Here is an 18,722-nt window from a genome sequence, read left to right as displayed (position 1 = left end):
CTAAACAAGCAGCCTGCTGACTCTGCGTGGAAAAACTAAAATTTAATTTGACATGACGTGGGATCGACTACCAAACACAACGCTACCAAAACAACAACCCATGGCTGCATTTCATCTGTCTGTGAGTGCTCTGAAACCTGAGTCAGCAATGGACCAGAATCACCGACTCCCTCTTAACGCTGCGGTGTGTAATGACGACATGTTGCTCAAAGGAGAAACATAATCAGATGACGATGCCATCCATAGAAGTGCCAAACTTAGACCAGGAGTGCAGCTTTGTTCATCAGCTCTGCTGGTGATGTCACGTGTTTCGAGGAAACTACACTGGAAACTTCAAGAAACTTTGTGTGATTTGCACAAAAACATTACAGCTAGCTGTTTGACGGATGATCATAAGCTGATGCTGTGATGGCCTCGCGACAACACCACCCTGCAGCAAGCTGCTGTGCTTTGACGACTTCAACCGTCGGGCACGGTTAGCTATAGATCAGCCTCAAACTGAACTCAACCACGCCAACATGGATGGGGATGAAAGCAAATCCTCCAGCTGACCCTCTACTCAACCCGGCTCCTGCCAATTTGCATAGCGAGTTAAGTCAATTTGCTATCTACACGTTCTCATAATGTGATGAGCACTTGGGCCTGCTTTAACCACGCTTTACAAAAGGCTTTCATCTACATAAAAAGGAAATATTATCAGCAATATTCCCTCAGAGATAATTTTCCCTTTCATGCAGCGCCGTGGCCCGTGTAAACTCTGCATGGGGGAGTGAGTTGCTTCTGAAAAGAATGTGCCAACATAATGAAACTGGGGTTTTGTTGGTTTTTTTTTGCCAAGAGAAGAAACAAACAACAACACCCACCTCTTCTAATTATTGTGTTGCACTCTCTGAGGAAGAGCAGGGGGGCGAGGAAATGCCGTAATCGTATTTAAGAAAGGGACAACGAGGTGCCAATCACACTCAACGCGCTTCAAGGACATCCACTTGGCTCCTTTCCTTTCCTCGGCTCTTCTCTGAAAGAAACATCTGTGTGCTCAGCAGCACATGCCTCGCTAAACAGGACCGCTCGCTCTAACACACACACACACACACACACACACACACACACACACACACACAGGGGCCTACGTTGACTTTTGCGGCAACCTGATAAAACCAGAGAGTGGGCGACGTTTTGGCAAGGGCCGGGGGCCACTCCACGTCACCTCTGATTGGCTGGTTCTGGGTGAGAGGAGTGCTAACAACCACTGTCATTGGGCGGTAATGGATGAAGCGGCTGGTGCGGGGCACAGGCCCAGAAGCCAGGACAGGAGGCTTTTTCACCGCACCATGGTTACCATCGCGGTAACGCATTCAGGCGCTTGTCTCGGAGCAGCTCTCGCCCTGGGAAAGGAAAACAGGAAGTGATACATGGGGGCAACTGCCTCCAGAGCTTGTTGAGCCGCATTCAGGCTGAATTAAGAATAGCTCTCAGCTAATCTGTTAGGAGGAACAGAATCAGGGAGGGCGGTTTGTTTCCTCCTTACTGAACTCGTTCTTCGGTTGTCTGAGTTCCTGCCAGTCATTGCTCACTGATAACTTGTCCATTTACAGTAATCCGAGCAAACTAGAAATGTGAAACACAGTGGGTGACACTAAGTACAGGTGAACGCTGAAAGAGACATCTTTAGGCAAAATGTTACTATCAACTCTCATGAACTAAAGACACACTGTGAAAGGGATGAAGCTGTTAGACAACAACTCAGAGACCGGACAACATCGTGGTAGCGACCTGTCAATCACCAAGTAGCCACGCCCTAAAGCACAGTCTGCTTTACTCTAAATGGACCATCATTTACTAAATGAACATCATGCTGTATTGGAGAACACTTGAAACTAGAGATTGAGACCATAAACTCATGTTTACGATGTTTACTGAGGTAATAAATCAAGAGAGAAGTAGAGTCCTTTTCTTATAGACTTCTATACAACCAGAGGAGTTGAAAGAATGCAGGTTTAAGGCACTTCCGCATCACTTTTCAGAACCAAAGGTTGCCGCCTGAGTGTAAGGCGCTGGTTTAGCTTAGCGACAGACATTTACAGGCGAGCCTCATTCATCCCTGCAATGCTGCGTGCATTCTGCCAAGCCATGTGGACCTGTGGACAGGACAGTAAACACCGCATGACTCCTCTGGAACCTTTGCGAGTATTTTTAGATTTGGACCAACATGTGTCGCTGAGGTTCAGGTGGTTTAAGTGCCTTTTGTTTTGGTCACGAGTCAAATTGCACACAGGATCTTTTGTCCTTTAGCAATAACAGCTTGGAAGGACGGGTCAAGCTGCACTTCAGCTACATTCTGCAACGATTTCTGGGAAGACAACTTGTAAATCTTAGACGTGACAGTCCATGTCTCAGCCCATGAAAGATACTGAAATGTTGACGCATGAGCAATGAAAGCAGTCGAAGTGTTAGTTAAACTGACATTCTGGATCATTTAAGATTAGATGGGAATATAACAGTACAGAAATGTTGTGCTGCGGTGAATGTACACATAATATACATTGAAAATGAATCATAGAAAATATTAAAAGTATAAGAAAGCATACTTTATTGTGATTATGAAAAAGAGGACATCTAATCATAGAGGGAGGTATTTCGAGGAGCCCATGAATGTAAAATAAGAAAATAGATGTTCTCATAACTGTTGTCCTTTTAACACTGACCTTGTTCCATTAATACAGTTGTTCCTTTCCTTGTATTTCTGGTCCCGAGTGGAGGACCAAAGTGGAAAAGCTGTTGATAAAATCGTTGCAGCCCAGATGGAGCCTCTTGTTGTGGTTTCCTTTTATCCAGAAATAGAAATGTTCCGTGACACAATGTGCTTCTTTTACTGCCTCAACACTTTAGCTTCAATGGGTCAAAACCTTGACCCACCGAGACCTGGATGGACAACTTCTTAAGATAAAATGTTGCACAGAAGTAGCTGTTACTTCACTCGCAGAGAGCAACGAATGCTTACTGGCAAGTGTTAAATTGACACATGAGAGTTGGACGAGTTACTCAGTCTTGTGTACAAATGTTGACGGAGAACAGACTGTGGTGATTTGAGCCTGCAGGGCAGCTACGTTTGTGTTGACCACCTTTAGACCTCTTGATAAGCTCAGTTGAATCACACACACACACACACTGGTGCAATTGAGAGGCCTGAAGTACAGTGGACCATTCATGTGCACCACGGGGGGATTATTTGCCGCTAATCACTACCACCTTGTACAACAGCAGAATAATTCATTGAGGCACTAAATGTAGAGAGCCAGGACAGATGTTACACGCAGCAGCTGGACCGGTCAAAACATCGGCAGCGAGTACCGAACCATATCGTTCGCCTTGGCAAAGTTCTGCCCAGATGCCCCGTGTCATGGTCGAATACCAGCCAAAAAACAAAGATGGTTCGGATAACAAACAGCCAACTGCCTGTGAGCTGCCATGACCAGAGCAGAAAGGAGCGTGGACAGCGCTGAGGTCACATGCCTTCCGAGCAGATGCCGCCCTGCCCGACCCAAACCACACACGGTCCGAAGAACCGCCTCTTGTTCTTTCACAAACAACGGGCCCTTTCAAATTGAACTGCCTAATTTGTCCAATTGTGTAAATTGCCGTGTTTATGGCTGTGCAGGGACTGCTGGCAGCAAACGTGTTTGTGATCAACTTCGATCGCAGCTGGGAGACATTTGTGTTTGACATTTTTGAGAAGTATGAGTCATAAAAAGCAGGACGGCAACTTTGGGTGCACAATATGTCAGCTCCAGAGGCCCTCGGCTTGGCGCTGCCGCCATGCTGCCCACATCTAAGGGCATCGTAATCAGAGTAGGACGGGCATTCCAACGTTCAAATCAACATAGCAGGACGGTCAGAGCGGCGGGCATTTTTCCGTGTACCGGTTGTCGTAGCAGAGAACAGTGACCGTTGTGTCTGAGACGGCCTTCAGTGAGCGGGGAGACGATTAGATGAATTATTTTGTATTCTTTCCTGAGGATTGTATATATTTTGAGGTCACAAGGTTGGCATTAGCCCTTGTGACAGTAAAAGTTACAGTCGCACTCTAAAAAGGCCCCATCTTTCATTTTTCTGATCATATCAATTTGGGCTACGTTCAACATGCATATTTGCATATTGACAGTAGCTGTGTGCCCAAAATCAGCCTGCCAGTATGACTGCAGATTAGGATTATGACAACATGGTAAAAAAAGAGGTACATATGACAGTATGTATGTGTGACAGTATTTATTTATTTCTGTCTTAGTTTCACTGTTTTCTGATGAGTCACAGGCTCGTGATATAGGAGCACTGACCTGATGCATCTGCACATTGACTCTTCTTTTACCCCACAAGTGATTAACTGACCGAGTGAAAGATGTACAACTCCCACCTCTGGTCATGTTAAGAGTAAAAGAGGCCTTTTTGTATTTGACTCAGAAGTTACATGTGAGGCCCTCTAGTCTCTGGCTGTGGTTTTCATTTGGAATCAAGAAAAAGGTAAGCTGTTATACTCATAACTGTGAGGATCGCCTGGCATGTTTTCATCCAGAAGTGCTACTGAACATATATTCATCATTTCGCCCCAAAAAAAATAAAAAGGCGGTGAATTGGAGCCTGTTTTTATTAGTCACTCGGGAGCACAAAGCACAACCACCGGCGCTCCCGTGTGAGCATCTGTTCAGCGGATAAAAAAAAAAACAGAGTTACCCGTTGGACACGAGACCTCAGACGTCTGCCAAACGTGACTTCAAAGTGGGTCATGTAGATGAGAGGGAACGCTCCACAACAACGGGGCTCGTGAACTTGCTTGGGGAAGGTGCAGGTGGCCGGGCAGCCTTAATGAGAGACGGTGCATCGAAGAATCAAAAGGAGCTCTCTCTTTCTCCCCCCCCCCCCGCTGCAGCATCACATGCTGTGGAGAGTCTGCGCTGGACTCTGAAGATGGAACCTTATATGGCAGCAAGTAAGCCAGAGGAGAGTTATGTTGGTTTGGGAGCGCTGGTTCAGAGAGCTCTAAACAGCAGGAATATGACAGATGACAGTTTGCATACATTGGGCAACACCTCAATGTCCATCCAAGATATTATTTTACGTTCTTTGTTTTATTAAAAACAGCCTTTAGAGCTCTTTTGAGCTCAAATTAGAAAGATAGTTACAATAGTAGCAAAATGTAAAATGCGTAAAAATTCAGGTAGCAAGTTTGAACTAATTATTGTTCGTCAAACTGTTTGCTGGTCGGACGTGCAGTGGGTCTCTCTGCTTTTACTGTCATCCCCCCTGAAAGGGTTCGTCTCAGCGTGTCGCCAACTGTTCACACAGAGATCGCGTTTCCTTCGTCCCGCGGCTCTCAGCGAGGCGCACAAACAGCCTACGACGAGTCTGGCTGCTGAAGGCAATTAGCGACTTGTGAAAAGAGCGGAGGGTCCAAAGACATCCAAGTAGGTCACAGTGGGTGAGATTTTTTTTGGGGGGGGTATCAACTTAAGTGACCTAATTAACTCCGCCACATTCTTATTGGGACACCAAAAAATATATATATTTTTTTTAATGTAGATTTCATAGAAAAATCTCGCCTCTTACTCCAGCCCATCCCGCTCCAGAAAGAGGATGTGACCACAACAGTAGAGAGTTGAGCAAACAGGCTATAAAATCACCGGTCCAGCTTTTTGTGGTTTTTGTGTTTTTTTTCTTTCCCTCGTAAACACAGAACCCACCACTCCTTTTCAAAGACGGCTCCCGGCGCAACAATGGCTTGCAGATGTAAAGCTGTTTCAGCTATTTGAGGTCAATTAGATGTTATGTGCACACTGTAAATGCCGCATGTCTAGACACATAGTTCTGTGCATACGCTACGTAATATCGGCACTACTGTGTCGAGTTAAAAAGCAGGCTACTTTAAAGGAAGGCTTCAACGTTTGGGGAAACACATGCTTCTTGTCTGAAGAAGATTGATACATGTCTCTCTGAAGGGATTGGCTAAGCCTAGCTTAGCATAAAGACTGGAGGTGGGGCAAAATGCAGAGCAGTATCGTTTTTTTTACACTTCAGTCCGAGACATAACGTGTCAGTTAGTGTGCTTCGGAGGTGCTAGGAGGCGGATTTTAATACTTTGGGTAGAGCCGTTTCCCCCATGCATTTCCAGTCTTATGCTATGCTAAGCTAAGCTAAGCTAAGCTAATCAACCCCTGGCTATTAACTCCCACAGACATATTCTCGTCTAACTTGGCTGGAAAACTGTCAAACTTTTCTTTTAAGGTAAAGTTTAAATGGATAACAATATTTGAAGTAGCTTGTATTATAAGGAGACTCATCACAGAGGGACAGTATCTATACTAGTGCAGTGCTCGTTCACTGATTGGCTCTTCGGCCCTGTTGGCTCTCGGTATTGCTGCACTTTCATAGCTAACTATCTCATTAAAAGGTGTAATTCAGCCAATTACATCATTTCAAATTGAGTGGCAGGCTACAAACGGAAGGTCACCCACAATGTTATTTCATTAAATGCAGCGTTTAAATGATGCATTTGAATATCTAAACAGGCAGAATTTAGGTTAAATGCAGCATACCTGCTCCACCCGGATCTCATACTCTCCGTTCAGTTTCTTCCCTCGAAAATACTTCGCCCTGCAAAGAAACAGAAGACAAGCCGTCAAGGAATTGACAAAAGAAGTGATATATTTCATACATTGTGTGAGACCAATTTCATTGATAATCTGCAGATGGAGACCATTTCAACTGTATAAATGAGCGTATTGCAGTGATTAGGACCCGTGTGCTGCAACATGTGGACCCTCCGCTGCATGTGCTCCAAAGACCCCGGACGGTCAAAACAACCTTAAAATATCCGTTGTTTATTTGATGGAAGGAGAGCTGAAATCTCAACAGACCTTCCAAAATACCTTGTGAGCGGGCAAAATAATGACTCACTTTTTCCATAATTACGGAATCTGACCTTGCGGGGCTTCCAGTAAACAGAATCTCTCGGCAAAGAGTAACTCATGAAAGAAGAGTGTTGTGAGGAGAGAGAAATCAAGATGACTTTTTGGTGGCTACATTGAATTGATATTTCTATATTCTGCTTCACACTGGAGCCGTCTGACGATCACATGGCAGTAACACAGGAGTCACCCGGCACAGATGTGCGTGTGTTTTTAAGGCCTGAATCTGTGAACTCCCGGTTACCGGCAGAGTTTAGACTGACCGAGATACATGTGTGGAGACAAAGCTGGGAGTTTGTTTACAGGAAACCCACAGCGGAACATTTGACATTTGGTTAATTGAAGTGCACGTTGCACCATTAAACTTGTTTGTTGGGAGTTTTGCCAGCATGTCATCCCATCAGGGGTGGAGTCAAAAACCAATCCGATTCCAATTCCTGTAACGTCAGCCGGGCACAATCGGGATGCACTTCAGGACCGATAACGAGTACCGATCTGATACCAGTTAGATTAATAAGCTGTATGCCTCACGGTGTGCAAGTGACTGAGATCATTATTTTAAGGCAAAATCAGGCTCGACTGATCACCGACACTCGATCCAGCTATTAGTCGGTATTGGACCGATATCTGATATCAGTGTTGAACGTGTGCAACTCTAGAAAGGAGTCAATAGAAGCCTTCTAGATCCTTACAATGCAACAGGGTTTATGGGAAATGAGGTCTTATTCGGAGAAGCACTTCGACTGAACGTATTCACTCGCTCTTACTTAACCTACATGTTCCTTTGACATCGACTTAAATACTGTAAAACAGAGAGCCTTTTTAGGTTCCGGATTATTGGGCTTTTTGTAGGTTACAGCCATGCTGCGTCCCAGTGCTCCGTCGGGCTCGGCGGTGAACTCTCACCCCTTGCAGGCGTGGGACATTTAACAATCTGTCGGAGGGCTCCAGGCTGGAGGCCCTTCGGTTACTGGGACAGGCTGTTTGGGATTTGGAGCGCACCAAAAACACTTTATCTTTGCCTCCTCATACCTCCCCGATGTTTTCCATGTCGCCGTGTCCGTCCTTTTAAGTCCGTTCGTTATCGGTCTTTACAGCACACGGAGGGGATCTCGTTCTTAACATCTCCCAGCTGGTTCAGGTCTCTCGCCGTCTCGTTCTCTGTAATTTAGGAAGCCGTGAATCTTCGACTGACCTAAATACTAGGAGGCAATGCAATGCCCCCCCCCCCGGGACCACCGCCCCTGTAAGAGCGTGAGCCAGGACCCCCAGGCCCACCGGCTAAAAATGACTGCTATGCGTTTCAAGGCATCGCAAAACATGTCGTCACGGCCGAGCGATCAATTATTTAATTTATATGCCGCCGGGCTTTACGTGTGTGTGCAAATGTAAACATTCGGCTCCGCAAAGAGGTCTGAGCTCTCGTGCACACGCCGGCTGTATAAACACCGTGGAGCTGAATTCCTTTATTTACCACGAGGATGTATGTTCCTTCTTTTGTGTCCCACTAAATGAAGCTTACGAGCCATGTATGTTGCCAAAACCAGAAGGTTTTTGTTTTTTTACAGTTATCTATGCTTCTATTTGTATCTACTATGCTAAGCTTGGTGTTGTGCTAATACTATTATGTGCACAAAGATTTCCTGTGCTTCCTTCAGCCTGTGAAATAAGAAATTAAAATGACATCCAGCATCTAAATCAGCTAATAGTATCAAGCAATAATCAGCCGACAGGATCGTTTTTATAATGAACGCCTGGAACTGATGGCACAATATATTTTTTATATATATATATATAAAATATATATATATATAAAATATATATAAAATATATATATATATATAATATATAAATATATATATATATATATATAAAATATATATATATATATATAAAATATATATATATAATATATATATATATATAAAATATATATATATAAAATATATATATATATATAAAATATATATATATATATATAACTGGTCCTGAGCAGCAACTGGTTTGTGTCCACCTGACAAACGTCTCGCTGCCTTTTAACCTGTTTTTTGGTCTCCCACTCTTGAGGGAAAACTCTTCTCTTTAGCTGCGAAAACATCCGATATGTTCGACAGCTGGTCACAAACTGTCTGTGTGCTGTTTGGTGCTGAGCAGGTGATGTATGGTGGGCTGGAAGTAGCTGCCACAAGAATAATTTCTGCTTCTTTTTGCCCGTGAGACGTTCAACGGTGTGTGGGCTTCCTGAGACAATACATGAAACCGTCTTCATGCGGCTCAGGGCTACCAGACGGTCACATAACACTCGGCTACGTACATGAAGAACCAAACTCTTTGCCAGAGAGGGGCCGGAATGGAGCGATGGGACTCTCATATCATTCAGAACAGAGCGCAGACAGACTGACAGCTTCTTGGCAAAACGTCTCACATGTCAGCCCGAGAGAGGGAGAGAGAGGGAGAGATAGAAAAGGAGGGATTGTCGGTGGTGGTGGTGATGCTCCTGGAGACTTTGCCTCAGTGCTGTGTGCTGCTATTGTGCATCGGTCATTGCTGGAGGCCAAGCCTGTCAGGACGGAGCAGCGTCTCCCCAGAGACCTCAGGCTCTCTGCAGGAATGCTCAGGAGGAAAGTCAACCCCAAGACGGGCAGCGGACGGACAGACGGACACCCTTCACTTCAGCAGTTCACGGTTTACTTCCGGGTGCAGTGGATGTGAATCAGCTGACGAGGAAGTAAACATGGACCCTCGCTGCTACCTAGCAACGCAAGTCTGTTGAAACAGGCTGAAACGGAGGGCGAATACTGGCCGAGAGCTTTTATTGTTTTAACATTAAAGAGTGTAACTGTGCTCTGGTAGAAACCCAAAGTACAAGTATGAACCAGGAAATGAGCATGACACGTGTCCGTTAATGGCGCTCAGCCTCGTTGATAGAGATGGCCACAGTGTGTAACGGAAGCAGAATCACTCCACAATCTCACTTTTCTGTCGTTTGTTTCGCTCTTTTCTCGGCCTCCACCTCGTTCTCATTCTCCAGCTGGACTTTGTTTGGCTTTCTTTCTCTCTCCTTCAACTCTAAAACTGACTTTTGTGTTCTTTCTACTCTTTCCATCTCTCTTTACAATCTGTACACATGCGACATCCTCTTGTCCCGGGACCCTCACATCGGAACAGGAAACACTCCCCTAAAAAACCCTTTAACGGGGAGAAAAGAGGGAGAGACCTTAGAGAGAGCAACAGAGGAGGATCCCTCTCCCAGGATGGACAGAAGTGCAATAGATGTCATGTGTCCATAATGAACAACATAACAGAGTTACAACACATTCAATGCATATGACAGAACCACTTGATTCTACACGTGTGAAGTGATTTCACACGTGTAGAATCAAGTCTTAACAAACATTGAAATAGGGAGCCGGGCATCAGAAGAATTTGGACCATTTCTTCTTCTGCTTTTTGGTGATCTGTCTCTCAACATCATTGAGCTGGGACTTCAAGGATGACTCGGTCGTCTGCAGCTCCTCTTCCTTTTCCTGCAGGATTTCTTTATCGGCCTGAAGGAGGGAAGACTTCTCCTGCTGCCAAAGGAGACGCTCGGTTTTGAGCAGATCTTCTGTCATTTTCAGAGCTGCTTTGATCCAGTTAGTCTCCGCTCTCTGCTCCTCCAGCTGGGCTTGGGACCGCTGGTTTCTGTTGAACATCTGCGTAGCTTCCCCCTCCAGTGTTCGAAGAGTAGCTATGTTCTTCAGCTGGGTCTGATCGAGGTCCCTGCAGGTTTTTTCCAGCTGTGCCGTGATAGACAACTGAAAACAGAGACGCTCAGATTTGAACGGATCCTCTACCTTTTTCAGGGCTGTTGTTGATCCCGTTAGTCTCGAATCTCGCCCGGATTCTCTCCAGCGCCTGCTTAGCCTCCTTATCATGTGTTTGAAGAGAAGGTACGATCCTCAGCGGGACAACATGAGGTCCCGGGCTTTTTCCATCTGGTCTGTGAGGGAAGACTTGTATCTGGCCATTCTTCAGCTCCAGCTCAGCCTTAGCAAGAGCAGCCTTGAGCTTACTGTTGACATCTGATAGATCATACGTTCTAGCCTTCGTCTCTGCTCTCTGCTTGGTCATCTGGGCTTGATGGAAAGCCTTGGCTCTCTTCAGAGTCTCCTTTGCTTTGTGCTCCTGATTTCTCAGAGCTTCCTTCGCCTCGCTGTCCCAACAGTCGACATCTCACTTGCTCCTCTAGTGAACGTAGGTAGAAATTCATTGCAGGTTCAACGTCCTTGGAAATCCATTTGCATCTCCCTTTGGTTCTGCTCAGTGATCTCTCCATCGCTACTCTCAATTGTTTATGAAGACAAAAATGTCGAGGAGAAGAAGACTCCAGGAAAACAATCCCTACATGGCCGTCAAGTAAATTAAGAAGTTTGGCCAGTGTGGTTGAAACTTTCATCACCTAGCGCAGAGATTTCAACAGCAAAGCAGCGCACAGTAGAACCATGTCCTCACAGATCAACCACAGGACTCTGGTGTCTGAAATCAGGTTACACTTTGTCTCCAAAAGCGAACGCTGGGACAGAAAAAGACAAAGCAGCAGCCAAATATTTGGTCTTTTTTTTACGGGTTGCACTCTTATCAGGAGTTAGGTTTTAAACTGTTCAGCTGCTGCTTCATGCTCTACATACACCAAATTGAGAAGACTGTGCCACTGCAGTTGTATATATGCCAAGTTAGTTATCATCAAGCCCTCCTAACAATCAGTTGCCGCTGCAATCCTGAATTGAAACGTTCCCAATACTCGATGGTCTGTTTTCTGTGCTTTCCACCTGCTGATTTAAGTGGAGGGGGTTAGTGGCAACTTCATCCCAGGCTCACTTAAGGTGGACTGACCATTAAGGTGGACCAGCTACTCTCTTTTTTTTTTTTACACAAATACAGTCACTTACTGTTTACCCCAGTGAAATGTCAGAAAGGTTTGACGTTATTAAAAAAAAAGAGATTCCACGACAGCCAGTGTAAGTGACATTAAATCTAGAAAGATGTGTGTCATGGCTTCATGTTCAGAGTAATAACTCATGAGAGGAAGCGCACTTTTTGACGCAAACCGCTGTGATTGGTTGTGAGTGCCATCACTGCCTCCGTTAATTGTGTTGGTGAGCGAACAAAACCACAATAGCTAACTGTCTCTAGACAGTCTCTAGAAATGTGGCACGCACTCGTCTCCTTCACCTCATGCGGTATTGTTGCCTCACCTCTCTACCTGCCTCCCCCACATCTCCCCCTCGGAGGTCCTCATAGTTTAAAAACCTCCGGTCTAAGGTTTAGCATCGCAATGGGAGCCCTGGAATTGGATCCTGGTGTCAACTCTCCAGGATCATTTGAGTCTGTGTTTGTAGCAGGAACGCTGCTTTGACTGAGGAGAGCTGCTGTTGATCACGTCTGCTGGCACTGATCATTTCAACAGCAGAGGAAGAGTGTGTCACATTCACCTCTGAGGCTGTCGCGCGTCGCCATCTGCTGGCCAAAGGCCTTCACTTCTACACGAAATATCAAAACAACCCACGAGCGTTTCTGTCAAGCTGAGGATTGAACTACAGTGCCACTCTGTGGCCAGAAAAGGAACGGAGTTCCAAATCAAAATAAATCAAAGATGTTTTTTTTAATTGAAAAGTACTGTATAATGATTAACATTAAATACTGATGTTAAAAATCTTGAGAGAGATATGCCGGGTTAATCCAGCCACAGTAGTGTTCTTTAGAGGAACAACAAGAACACAAACACTACGCAACAACTGGAACTGCTTCTGGGTTTAAAGGGGCACTTCAACCATTTTACAGATAAAGCTCAGTTTACTTGTCATGAAGCGTTCTGTTCATCGTTCTGTGCCTCTGGAGAGTGCAGTTGCATTTTGGGAAATGTAGGATCTAGCATTTTTTTAGAGCTTGATTCATAGTAGCTGACTGTCTCTGGCAAACTGAAGTCTCCCAAATCAACCAAAAAGGAATAAGAAAATGCATGAACGCAAAATAAAGAAAAACCAAATCACACAGCATATTGTGCAGAAGGCAGAGTCTCTGCCACAACTTGGAAAGAATGCAATCCAATACATTACCACAAGCTGTGGCCTTACAAATGACCAGCAGGGCTGCTGCAGTGGATTGCATGATATCAAACAGGTGTCGCTGTGTCAACCAACCCCGTACGAGTCCTTCGACTTTCTTTTTGGTGGTGAAAAAGCAGCCAACCACCTCTCAAAGCCTCCGCTATTCCCTCTCTATACAAGGAGCTGTTTCGGTGGATAAAACCCGCTGCTGTTCTCTCTAGAGTGAGGAAGGTTCCCTCAGAGAGTCAGAATGAGCCCGGACGATCATCTGTTGTGGACTCCTTTCACAAACACGGGGATATGAGGACGATCGGGCCCTTTTGGGGATTTCAGCCAGAGGGATTACAGAAAAGAGGCCGCGTGCCTTTGCAGAATATCGAGAGCCATCCCGGTGCTTTTGACACGGCTGTCATCGGGGCGCTTTTAATTCATCTTTTTTAAGACCCCGGCGCGATTTCCCAGCAGAGCCTCAGATGCTTCGGTACATATTGGTGCCGGCTAATTGTGCGGATAAATTCAAACAGGGGCTGGAAATGATTAATAACGGCTTCACTGGGGGTTGATTTACCACCAAACGTCAGCCGACAGAATAATAATTCATGAAGGGGAAGAGCGGTTTATCGATCGGGTGGGACAAACATGATATACTGCTGCACGTCTTCACTGCAGCTCTGGAAATCAATTCCTGTGCACGTACGTATGCGTTGCTGCTGAAAGATGAACCTATTTCTTCCCATTAAAGTTCATTTAAATTATCTTCAGAGGAAAAGCACCTCCCTCTCGTTACCATGACAGCCGTGGCGTAAGCGTACAGAAGCCAAGGACGTACGGGTCCGTCAGGAACAATAAGATGTCGCACTTCTTTCAAAACCACAAGAAATGCTTTTGATTCAGCGGGAGCTACAAAACTAAAAGGTATGTGAAGTACATAGTGTGAAAAGTGAACATGTCAGCGCTCAGCCACAATAGGTCCTCATATGCCAACAGATGATGATGCGCAACAAGCCTACCGTCACCGATAAGTTACCTTACGTGCTTTCTTTGAGTTACTTGTGAAAATCCACATGTTGAGATTCCACACAGGTCGAGCTAAAGAACAGCCTCGGGGCACAGGATGCCACTTGATCGGTTTAAACATACGAACCTTCTGAAAACAAAAGGTCGAGCTGCCATCTTCTATTCTTCAGATACTGCTCTGCTTCAGTCGTAGTGACGTTACTTCCAATTCAGTAAAGATAGCGAGTGAGCTAAGATGCTCATTGGTCTTTGAAATCGAGTCAAAACGAGGACACGCAAAAAAAAAAAATAAGTCACGGTTCAGCTCGTTATCTGTTAACTAGGAACTGGTTTGAGACAAATTCATCACGAAAATGTAATTATTTCTCTTCTAGACATAAGCGGAACTCCAAAAAACATGCAGGAAAAATGTGAAAAAATACTTTTTTTTTGTTAAACAACCCAAGCACACACACACACACACACACACACACACACACACACGATGGAGACGTGCACTCACCAGTCTGTGTGCTGATCGTCGATGACCAGCAGGATCTTGGGCTTGCGTACGACAGGTTTAGGCGGCTGACCGCTTCCTGCCGAGGCTCCTTCCCCCGCCGTCGCCGCTGACTTGGCGTGTGCAGCGGCAGCGACGTTCTGGGCCATCTGAGCGCTCTTCACCACGCTGGAGAAGGAGCTGAGGAAGCCCCCCGCGCCCGGAGCCGAGCCGGAGCCCGAGCCCGAGCCCGAGCCCGAGCCGGAGCCCGGGGCTGGGGCTGGGGCTGGGTTGGAGGCCGGGGGCGGGATGCTCGGGGGCTGCCGCCTCTCTGTGGCCGGGGAGGCGGGGGAGGAGGTGGAGGAGGTGGACGAGTCCGGAGGGGTCGGCCTCTGCAGGTCCATCATGTAGCTGTTGGGCAGGTTGGCCACGAAGCTGCTGTCTGACAGGCGCCGGCGGAGGTAGTTCATGGTGGTGGGCTGGTGGGTCCGTCAGGCCAGAGGAAGTTAGGGGGAAGAATGCCGGAAATCCTGCACAAGGGGGGGGGCAAAGGACCTGTTCACAATCAGTGTTTCTAACACATTATGTAACTTAGTGTAAACAGGAACAAAGGTGCAGATAAATGTTGTTTGAATCCATTGAGGCCATCTCCACTGAAGGTGGCAAGCGCGGGGTCCAAGGGGCCATACCACCCCCCCCCCCACACACACACACACACACTTTATGCCCCTGGTCCGCATTCAGAAAGAGAGTAGATGAAGAACGTGTAATATGCAACGCCACCCAAAGCTTTGACGGCCTACTACCGTATGAAAATGGCCACAGTGAGGTTTAAGTTAAATCCACATATTTACACACTACGTAATGTTGTGTACGTAGCGAGTGACGACGCTCAGGGCAGAGTAGCTGTTGGTGAGAAGAAATTAGCGGTGAAGTTGTCTCGTGTTATTAAAAGTACAGCGCCATACACACACTTTTTGCACCCCCCCCCCCCCCCGGTTTGACAAGCTACAGTACGCGTGGGCGTCCCTCAGGATTAGAGTTTGTCGCACACACACACACACACACACACACTTGGTTCAGATGGAACTTGTTAAACACGTGTCGCTTCTCTGCTTTCTGAAGTTCACACTAATTAGCGAACGTCAGATCTGAAGTGAAGAGTCTGCAAGATAAATGTCAAGCTCAGGAAGGTGCAAAAACAGAAGCTGATCAGACTATTATCACAAACCGCGGGCAAATAATTCAGTGATGCGGCGGCGATGGTGCAAAGTTGGAAGCAGTGATTTCACAGCTCACGTCTTTGTGAAGCAGAGAGAGCCCTTATGGGAGAGAGGAAACAGTTATGTAACGCAGCGTGGAGGAGAAGACACATTCGAACAGATTAGCTATCAAACTGCAACGAAGCAAAGCAAGCCAGCGGAGGGGAAGAGAAACCCTTAAACCTGATTTAAACTAGGGCGCTCTCATAGTAAAGGGAGCTCGGCTGGGATGAAAGTGCATTTCTTATTGAGGCGTCACGTCTCAGGCGGATGCGCCCGGTGTTTGCAGCGGCGTTCTTCCTAGTTAAAAGGGGGGGAGGAGGGTCTAATAAGCCCTCAGCAGGAGGAACAGGAAGCGGGGCAAATGTTTCGTCTTGACAAGTTAATGGAGTCTGACGATCGGCATCAGGAAGTCTTGAAAGTTGTATCTTCTGCCGGAGCATCTGTGGGCAGGACTATCTCCTGATCATTGCTGTTGTAGCCAGCAGTGGAATAATGTTTCCAGTACTGCACTGATTCCCAAAGGGGGGAAAGTCTATTTTCTCTCAGACTGAATTAGTTGCAGCAATGTGTTCCCCATTAACCGGCAACGTTAACTGGATACATTAAAGTTGCGGGGCATGAAACCAACTCTAAAACGCTCCATAGAGCTAAAGGAAGTAAATCGGAGGTGTCGTCACTACGAATGAGCCTTTAAACATCACATAAAGTTATACAACTCTTTAACTTTAAATTGCTAATACATACATATTGATTAGTGCAGCTTTAAAACAGATGTATACTGACCGACTGACCGTTCTCAGTAATTTTCCTCAAGAAACTGGACACTGTAGTTTTCAACAAACGCCACTCAAACAGCAGCAAACATTGCATTTTTTGGAAACTATTTTCAGCTGTAGATTAATAAAGACGATATAGGTCATTTCATATCTCAATAAATATATATATGTTTTCTGGTATTTCAATAAATAAATAGTCCTTGTGAAAATACTATGTTTTGAATTAAATACTTGACAAATACAGTTATTTTGTGCTTGTTATTAATTGTATATCACAATCTCGATATATTATTTCATCACGATACTATTCCATTGAAAAACAATAAATGATCAATATATTATCCGCCCTACATTAGTACACATTTGGGGCTCTATGATTACGTCAACATTGACCGAGCACGTTAATGGCAACGACCTAATATGTGGCCCAGTGCAATGATGAGGCTCATTGGTGCGTTATTCAATGTAAATTCATTGCTGGTTTGGAATCCACAAGGCATTTGTTGACAGTAATAAAAGAGTATAAAATTAGACTAATCCTTTAATACTTGAGTTTGGGGATTCAGTGTTTTGTCCTCAGGGAATTTCAGCGGAGAAGACGCTTGTTGTCACGAGGAATAACACCAAAACTGTGAAGATGTAAACCGCCCTCCAGCAGCCGGGCTGAACAGCCTGTCCCACCACGGAGTGGAGGGGCTTCCCCCTGGGGACCATGCACGTGTGTGTCAACCGCCACGCAAACCAGCAGGGCTCCAGTCAAATTATAGGAAATTACTGGGAAAACAGACAGAATAAAGGCGAACAACCAAGCGGCGGCAATTACAGTCCCGGGGGCCACTGATTGCCAGCTCGCGCCTCTTTGTAGCGACTTGATCTCGTCGGACGGAAAAGGAGCCGTCTGCTGAAAATCACTATCTTTACACCGCTGTGACATTCCCCCCGCTTTCTCTGCCTGAGGACGAGTGACGCCCTCTGCCTCTCAGTGCTCTCTGCAGAGTGTCCACACTGGGAGGAAACCACGAGGAGGATGCCACAGAAGACCCTGGGACCCCTGCTGGAGTAAAGTGTGTGGTACTTATTCTACATTTACAAAGACACAGCTTAACGGAGATGGCAGTTCCTTCCTGCTGGTCTCAATTTTTTTTGCATCCTGATCATCTGCTGAATCTATCACGTATTCTGATGGCTGTCCTGTGAAGTTACACACCAAAGCCTGTTAGAGTTGTTGACAAATGTGTTAGGGACAAGCAGTACGAGGCGTACTCGAGGGTGGCTTCTGAATGAACGATGTGCTCCTCGATAATTGTACAGTTTCAATAACAATGCGGACTTCGTGCATCTATTTTTGGAAGTGTGGTTAATTGGCGGTGAGGGGCAGAAATGCCCCATGGTTGCCACTGCTTGTTGTATTCTAGGTTTATGTTGCCTTGCAGGCAACTTTCATATCATTTATAACCCGGGTAATCAGGTATAACTCGTTAGTTAGCGCAGAGGCTCCACTCAAAGTGAGGAGAAGGAAATTAAATAGATTGGGGGAGAGCAGAGAGACCAAATGCTGGGACGGGAGGTATCTGCTCCAAGGCACTCTGGGGTGGGAATATAAATAACCGTGTGGCACTCGCTGCCAGGAGGATGGTAATGACAGTTACCACCTGGAGTTTTTCGGTAAACATTCCTTGGAGTCAGAGCTGTTGCCATGGGTACTGTAGCTAGTATTTTAGATTCATTCATCAATGTTGGTCAGTCCCTCCACATGTCTGTCCGTATGTCCAACACTTACAGGTCCAGAGCAAGATATCTTGATGTCTTTTGACATAAATATATTCATGGTCCTCAGAGGATGACACCTATAGATTTTGGTGATTTCCTGTACTTTCCTCTAGCGCCACCAGCAGGTCAAAATGTCCCCTTGACCAATGCACTGGTCTGCTATTATGCACATTCATATACATCCCAACTAGCCCAAAATCTCCACAGAAAACTATATCTAAAAAATATCTAAATATGATAAGCACACATGAAATCCAATGGTATTCTCTTTAGAGCCTTTTGAATTCATTTCCTTGACCTATTGTGTAAGTCCATCCTGGCTCCAGGCTCTGAGAATAATGGAATCATGGTTATGTTTTTGTTTCCGT

The 18,722-nt window shown here is 45.7% G+C and overlaps 1 protein-coding gene across 1 annotated transcript in view; it reads right to left on the bottom strand.

Annotated features, from left to right (window-relative positions):
• The window catches only part of syn3 (synapsin III), a 74,484-nt gene extending 59,471 nt beyond the window's left edge, over positions 1-15,013 (bottom strand). Inside the window, exons 1-2 of the mRNA XM_076076107.1 lie at positions 14,568-15,013; positions 6,588-6,645 (exon numbers count right to left, since the gene is read on the bottom strand). Coding sequence (XP_075932222.1) covers positions 6,588-6,645; positions 14,568-15,013 — 504 coding nt within the window. The remainder of the gene's footprint in view (positions 1-6,587; positions 6,646-14,567) is intronic.
• Positions 15,014-18,722: the final 3,709 nt, after the last annotated feature.

Source organism: Anarhichas minor, unplaced genomic scaffold, assembly GCF_050575085.1.
Source record: "Anarhichas minor isolate MPS153535 unplaced genomic scaffold, ASM5057508v1 ptg000055l, whole genome shotgun sequence".
Classification (NCBI taxonomy): Eukaryota; Metazoa; Chordata; class Actinopteri; order Perciformes; family Anarhichadidae; genus Anarhichas; species Anarhichas minor.
Note: the sequence above shows the minus strand (reverse complement) of the source record. Positions and strands in the feature narration are given on the sequence as shown.